This window comes from Cariama cristata, unplaced genomic scaffold (genome assembly GCF_000690535.1).
Source record: "Cariama cristata isolate BGI_N322 unplaced genomic scaffold, ASM69053v1 Scaffold44479, whole genome shotgun sequence".
Taxonomy (NCBI): Eukaryota; Metazoa; Chordata; class Aves; order Cariamiformes; family Cariamidae; genus Cariama; species Cariama cristata.
The window spans coordinates 1-7,675 of record NW_009634919.1 but is presented as its reverse complement, the minus strand read 5'-3'; the positions used below and the strand labels follow the sequence as shown (position 1 = coordinate 7,675).

Genomic DNA, 7,675 nt, shown 5'->3' with positions numbered 1-7,675 from the left:
TATCCTACTCTGATTTGATTGGTAATACACTAAACTAATTTCCTCAAGTGGTGTCTGTTTTGCCTGTGACAGTAATTGGTGAGTGATTGCTCCCTGTCCTTATCTCGACCCATGAACCTTGTGTTATATCTTCTCTCCCTGTCCAGCGGAGAAGGGGATGGACAGAGCGGCTTCGGTGGGCACCTGGCATCCAGCCAGGGTCATCCCACCACAATACCATAAAATAATTGTTAAATACTGGAATTCAGAATAGGAGAATCTTTGTTAATTGGGATAACAATAGAATAAAATTTTAAAATAATAATTCCTCTTGCATTTTTATAAAATAGACCCTGGAACCTACTGTGATTTTGGTTTTGGAAGTGTGAGAGTTGTTAGAATCCTCTGCCACTTCTGTTTCTTCTGCAAAAATCAACTTACTCAACTACTTTAATAATGTTGCATAAGAGCGTTAACAGCAGAGAAAAGAAAGAATACACAAGGCCTTGCTGGAGCATCACGTAGCTGGCACAATCAAATCCATAATGTGGTGCCAGTATCAGGAGAACATGGCCAAAATTGAATGATGCTTCACAAACAAATCAAATGCATAAATTTAGTCCAAGTCCTTGGTACAGCGTTTCTAGAAGGATGATGGGGTTGTAACGGTAGCGAAACAGACTTTTCTGCAAGGTACAGGAGACTGCCTAATGCAAAAGCACATTGGTATTCCTGTGGAGTGACATGAAGGCTGTAGCTGAGACAGAAAGGATGCTTACTGGATAATTCAACTAATTTCAAGGGCTTCCCACACTAAGCACACCAAAGCATAGAAAATTCACAGATTCTATGAACAGAGTTTCTCTTTCACCATCCTCTGCCAAAAAAAAAAAAAAATCTCGTCTCACCGTACCCTGCCGGGGGCCGCTCTTAAGAGGTGGAAAGTAGCAGGGTTGTGGAGAAACGATTCAGCTGCATAGCAGGCAGAGGGCAGCTGTGATACATTGAAACAACACACAGAACTTGGGGGGGGTTTTGTTAAGGAATGGAAATTTTCAGCACACACAAAAATATTAAATATCCAGAAAGTTACATTTTTAAATTTTGTTCGGTGTTTTTATACTCAAGGAACAAATCCTCTTTGCAGTGACTCTGTGAGAGTATCCCTTTCCTTCTCACACTTTCTTTTCCTATCAGGAGTAGGAGTAAATCCATACATCATAAGCTTTACTAATCCATTATGAGTTCCCATGGAACATAGACATGGAAAGAACACATTATAAAAAAGCCATAACGTATAAATCTCATTAGCTCTGAGCTAATCAACACAGAACTGGTCAGTTTATAAATTGATGGAGACATATGTGATGCTAAGCTCCACACAACATCTACAATGGAAATCCTGTGATAGTATTTTCACAGTACCACCCAAATGTTGTGCGATACTGTTATAAATTAATACCATAGGATCAAAATTCAAAGTAGTTATGTGTGTAAAAACTAATTTGAAAATAAGGACTACATTTTAGAATGTCCTTCAAAACTATCTATGCTCACAATCCAATGCCTTGAAAAGCAAATGAAAAAGCTTCTTGCAGCATCTCTTCGGTGCTTCATCTACAGGCATGGGTGCTAATCACAATTTGCACTACATAAAAACAAAGGTCCCTGCACTGGTTAAATACCTAGTATCTTCTACAGCATACGGTAACAAAAAAAATTCAGTGTTGAGATTCAGTAGTCAAAAACCTTTCACTGTGATAAGGTAAGATCATAGAATCAAAGAAAACAGAAAAAAAAAATTGGTTGGAAGGGACCTCTGCAGGTTATCTAGTTCAGGTGCCTGCCCCAAGAAGGGCTAACTTTTAAGCTATGTCTGGTTGCTCAAGGCTTTATACAGGCAAGATGAGAAAATCTCCGAGGGCAGCAATTCTGCAGCCACTCTGAGCATGTTCCAGTGCTAAAGCACTCTCAGAGCGTCCATCAAATTTCCTTCATTATAACTCTGGTCCACTGCCTCTTGTCCTGCTCTTTGTCCCTACTCTTTTCAAGAAACACTTTACACTAATCCATACAGATTATTTTTTTTTGAATGGCAAAATCCTATGACCAAAAAAGGGTTGGAAGGAACCTCAAGAAGTCATCTTGTTTCTCCCTCTACTTTAAGACAGAATCAACTACACCAATGTCTCATGAATGCTCTGATGGAAACTCAACAAGAAAACTATACCATTGCTTTGCTAGCCTTACAATAAAATAGTTTTTTAATGCCTAATCCAAATTTCTCTTTCAGCAATTTTAGCCCCTACCCTTTATCCTTTTTGTACTTACAAACTCTCATTATTTGAATCAGAGTGTCACAGAATCATATCGATTGGAAATAGCCTCTAGAGTTCACCTAGCCCTGCTCCTGCTGCAAGCAGAGCCAACTGCTAAGTCAGATCAGGCTTCTCAAGGCCTAGTCCAGGTGAGCCTTCAAAACCTCTGAAGATGGTTGGAGATCCTACCACCTGTCTGTTCAACCTCTTCCAGTGCTTCCCCAGGGAGTCTGTCTACAGTCAAACAAAATGCAAGCTTTCTCTACAGAGGAATCCTATATGTTTTATTTTCATTTGAATTTTAGGGTGATTTCATTTTTTTTTTCCCTAAGTTGGTGTTACAAAAATTAAAGCTACCAAGGATGCTCTAAAGCATTAGGAGACTCACCCTGTAAAGTTTACAGATCAAAAAATCCAAATGGCAAGGACAATCTATCTACTTTTTCTTTTCTTATATGAACTTCTAAGAGAATTTGCACAATCAGAGTAATATATTTTGGAATGAGTAGAGACAAAAAATAAGACTTCCTGGAAGCACCAGTTTTTAAGTGTGCTACTTCGCCAAGCCTGACACGCAAACTGGTGTCAGTGCTAGCAGCCAGAATACTCCAGTATCTAGGTTGGTATCTACTGGCCTCTTGTCCCATAAGTGTTCTCACTCAACTACCATTTAAATACAGTTTCACCTGCCTGCTGATGATGTTTTTGCTCTGAAGCTCCACTTCCCACCACATTATACGCACCGGAAAAATACTCTTACCTTCTTTGCCTGTGCCCTGTATACATCCCACTTACCAGTCACAAGCCTTGCTGCAACAACTCCCAGGGACCTAGGGCAATCCAGGCAGAGCAAAAACACAAACATGGTGCGCTTTTTGTTACTGTTTTCTGCCAAATTAGTACAGTAAAATTGTGAAGGGAAAAGAGTGATTAGTGCTGGAGTAAAATACAAGGAAAACCAAGTGTGCAGAGTAGGACAGAGCAGGATAATAGCAAGCAGCAATGAGATTAACTTAGACTGCAACTTAACAAGTCTTAAATAACAAATGCAGAGGAACACCCAGTTCTCTGTTTTTGCTTTTGTTATGCCAAAGCTTTGTCAGGCATAGTGTTGCTTGGCATTATGAATGGGCTTTGCTTCAGCTAGGTAATTGAGCACAGACAGTATTTCAGGTGTTGAAACTATGGCACCAACAACTTGAGCATACCTAAATCCCCATTAAGGTCTTTAATGGACTAGGTAGGTCTGCTATAGAGCACAGGCACATAGTGCTATTTTGGAGCTCCTGCCCAAACCCACAAAGTTTAGAAACTAGAAGTTAACCAAGTAATAAATCCATTTGCTGGTGCAAAAAAAGTCATTACATCTGCAAGAACAAGTCTAAGCACAAACGGTTCATGTTTCACAAATCCCCAAGATTAAAAGAAGTCCTCTTACTTCTGCTGTAAAACTAATCTGCTGTACATGCACTATGCCCCTGGGCCTTGAACCCACCATGCTGTTTTATGTTGGGACTGCCTTACGTATCGACAGTTATGGATTTCACAGATGAGTTCACAGCTAATCAGAAATGCTTCAGGTGACAGTCATTCACTGATCCCCAAAATCTCTTGCTTCAGGTACTAAAAGAGAAGTTTTCCCCACAAAACCAAAATATCAAGCTGATATTATCTTCAGATATGTTTTTAACAGCCAAGTTTTGATACACATTTTATTTCTATCACTGTGAGACTGAGGAACATGCTATTTTTTACAGCTTTCAGTTCATTCTCCACAGAGTAGCATACAACAGAAAAATATCAGAATTTAGATTTTTTCAATTTTTTATTCAACAACTTGCTTACAGAAAATGAACAGAATTAAACAAAAGCTTACATTAAATACTATACAAAATATTAACATTGTTGAGGAGCTAGTCCCTGAATATGCTTACTTTCGATATCCTCAGCTATCTGCACTGCAGCTCATAGAACAAAGCAAGACTATCTGAAGGTTTTCTTGGCTTCAACTCATTATGACACACAAGAACTGCAGCCCTCAACAGGCTTCTGCTCAGGAGCATTTCGCAAGATGAAAGCAGTCAGCTGTTTGTACTGTAATTTAAAAAAGTAGTTTACAAATGAAAAATAATCAACCATAATAAACACATTTCTCTTAAACAGATGAGCCCACAATCCTGGAGTACACTTTTCAGAAGACAAAAACCCATGATTTTCTGCTCTGGAAATGTACTTTGTGCGAAATGCTATATGTTGATGACCTGTAGGCAATTTTATCTCCAAAACCTTTCAGGAAAGAAGAATAGATTACCATAGGAAGTTTCAACTGCAATCTTTGAGTAAAGTCTTCAGAAAGATTCAGTAGCTTCAGACCAGAACCATCAGCAATCACCGAGCTCCTTTACAGTCCATCACTGCCATTTTTAGTACAGTTGTTATGATGGCTTGGATTCCTGCTCTCTCCAATCAATGTTTTTATAGAGTAGTGTCAGTTTATGGAATTGACATTTTTAGAGCTATCAAAGGCCAACTTAAGGAGGAGGATCTTCTCCTCGAATGGCTTTGTACTTTGCCATGTCTTCTGGGAACACTTTTGTCAGTTCTTGAATTAAGAGACTTTTAAATTTCTGGAAAGAGAAAAAAAGTGTACATACATCATCTCCACAACTTATTTAGATTTCATCAAGTAATGTTATCTGATGAACAGAAATGTTTGTATACAACACAGTTCCACATTTCAGTGACCTAAGAGAATGGTACCCAAACCCCACCCCCCAAAACTACAGACACAAACACAGAAAGATATGTTTACAAAAATCACAGAAAATGCTCAAGTGAAATCCTCTAGGAAAGCACCAGGCATACTAAAATGCTCTTAATTTCCCATAAATTAACTAGCATTTTCTCCTAAGAAATACAAAGTAGTTGGACCTCTCTAAGAAACTCTGGGGCATCAATATCCATCTGACCTTATTAAGCAAAGTTGGTAAGGACATGTCTTCTTGATTTGATATAGAACATCCTCCACCTCCAAAAAGGAACTCACACCTGGCTTAGAAATACATAATTCTTCCTGTAATTTTTACAAGCATAGAGCATACCAAAAGAAAGAGGAGCTTAGAACATATGGAGATACGTCTACATTCTGCAGCACAAACTGCCATCTTCCAGACTAATTTTAAGTTCAGCCAAAGAACGTTCTGAAACACAAACAGCCCTTTCTCAAATCTCACAGAACTTCCTTTTCTGACTAGGTTTTTCAGCAGTACTTCCAGCAGTTAAACAGTGTAGCAGAATGCTTAGGTTTATACTAGATGAAAGTACAAGTTCAGAAAACCCTAAACACTGGCATACATTTTAAGTAATTTTATAAAGATTACCTCATGGTTATATAGCACATTTGACATTTTAATATTCTAAGATCCCTTTAAGACTGGAAAAATACCCCTTCTGTTTTGCTTATTTCTAAGTTTACACACATCACACTTACAGATCTAGAACAGTGCAAGGCACTCACTAGTATTCAAAATGAAAACAAAACAAAAGATCTGCAATGCTACATGTAACTTTAACCAAAATAAAATCATAGCAACATCTGCATCTCTAACTGTGGGATGAATTACAAGTTCCCTTTCCAGAACAGACCATGTTAGCATCAATTAAGATAGAAGAATGCAGAGCAATTCCTAATACAAATCACCTAATAAAGGAATTTAATAACTGCACAAGTGAAAAAGCCCTACATATCTACAGAAAAGTAAAAACCTATCAAATACATTATTACATTCGTACTTTCATTATTTCTGGTTTACCTTCATTGTGTCAATTTTTCCTTTTACTTGCTCATTTTTAGCCAAAGCTCGCTCCAGACACTCTTTAGTGTAAAGCTGAGGATTGCGGCCTTGATCTATGTATCTGAAAATAGAAAAGATACTACCTAAATGATCATATTCCTACTAGGAAGTTCTCCAAGGTACAGAATTATTCACTTTGTTGTCTTTTTGTTAGTACTATTATCCGAAATGTGCATTTTAAAAAACACAGTTTAACTCAGTCATTTTCAAAAGACAGCTCAAGGAGGACTAGTCTGTGGCCAGCATAGAGCTGTCTTGTTATGCAGTTTTAAATTTTTGTTTCCAGAAAGCCTAGAGCTTTGAAAAAGGTATTAAAAGCAAACAAAAAAATTTAACTACCCAGCTCCTCACAGGTAGTAAGTACGCATGAATGAAGATGGTCCTTTTCCAAGCAATTGAAAGGGCACTAACCGTAAAGTAGCTTAGTCAGTACATGGTGAGCAATAAGCACATAGGAATCTGGCACCAAGCAATTAAAGGATGAGGAGGAAATGTACATACCATAGTAAAGAGTAAAAATTAACACACCTGTATCGGCAAACCTATAAGTGTATTTTTGCTTTGCAATATAAGTGCCTGACAAAGAGAAATTCCATCACTGAATAAAGAAAACAGAACATTTAAGATTGTCATCATGGATTTACAGATAGAGTAAAAGCTCAGCTGAAAAAAAGTCCTGTATAGCCAGTAATACACTAGAATATAGCAAACCAGTGACATCTGGACTTACGAGAAACACTAGCAAGTTAACTTGTCAGCTATATCATACGAGTTGTCTTATATAGCTCTCCCGCTGCATTCATGATTTTGCTTTTAATGTTCTAATTTTCTGCCAACGAGAAGACTCCCACTACTGAAATTAAACACCTAAGTACCAGCCTAATTTATTTGCATCTGCAACTTTAAATCCTGATTCTAACCTAATGTAAAAGCATATTTCCAAAATGAGAGCTTGCTTACTAAACCACTAGTTTCAGCAGAATCTATATTACTGCCTACATATGTAAAGTCAATATAAATTAAAAATAGAAAAAAAAAAAGGAGATCTGAAAGCAGGTGTATAACTGACCACTTCTCTCAGCCTTCTGCCTTCTCACAGGCTGAAGGTACTTCTTATCACATTCTCATCAGGCACTCAGAAATGGAGTTTAAAAAACAAGCACTCCTCAGGGAAAAGATCCACGCTGCAAAGACATGCTACCTGAAATGACACCAACTACAGCACCTTCCCTTTCAAGGACAAAGTTACTTACTCAAAAACTTCCAAGGGCACGCTGATATCGTGAAGCTGCTGCCGGCATTTGTCGATATCCTGCAAGCCCGTCACCATGAAATTCCTGTAAGAAGAAAACGAGTCGTTTTTAGCCAAAAATGAGGCGTACTGCACTAACCCTAACCCCGGCTATAAGGCCAGCGACACGACACCCAGCGAGGCAGACTGAGTTTCGCTACGACGGAAGGGTGACTGACAGATAGGCCGGCCAGGGCCTCCGGTACCCTGAGGCACCAGGCTGGGGGTGGGGG

The 7,675-nt window shown here is 38.5% G+C and overlaps 1 protein-coding gene across 1 annotated transcript; it reads right to left on the bottom strand.

The window, feature by feature from the left end:
- Positions 1-3,981: 3,981 nt before the first annotated feature.
- Positions 3,982-7,482, bottom strand: MED10 (mediator complex subunit 10). Its single transcript, XM_009707299.1, has 3 exons — positions 7,405-7,482; positions 6,110-6,212; positions 3,982-4,924 (listed from the first exon to the last, which is right to left on the bottom strand). The coding sequence occupies exons 1-3, from the start codon at positions 7,479-7,481 to the stop codon at positions 4,829-4,831; spliced, it is 276 nt and encodes a 91-aa protein (XP_009705601.1). The 5' UTR covers position 7,482; the 3' UTR covers positions 3,982-4,828.
- Between the last annotated feature and the right edge of the window lie 193 nt (positions 7,483-7,675).

Bases quoted from the DNA above. Each gene is read 5' to 3' on its own strand.
- MED10 (XM_009707299.1), bottom strand. From the start codon at position 7,481: ATGGTGACGGGCTTGCAGGATATCGACAAATGCCGGCAGCAGCTTCAC. The intron at 6,213-7,404 runs GTAAGTAACTTT...TTCTATTTTCAG, and splicing joins GTGCCCTTGGAAGTTTTTGA to ATACATAGATCAAGGCCGCA. The intron at 4,925-6,109 runs GTAAACCAGAAA...TTCTCTTTCCAG, and splicing joins GAAAAATTGACACAATGAAG to AAATTTAAAAGTCTCTTAAT.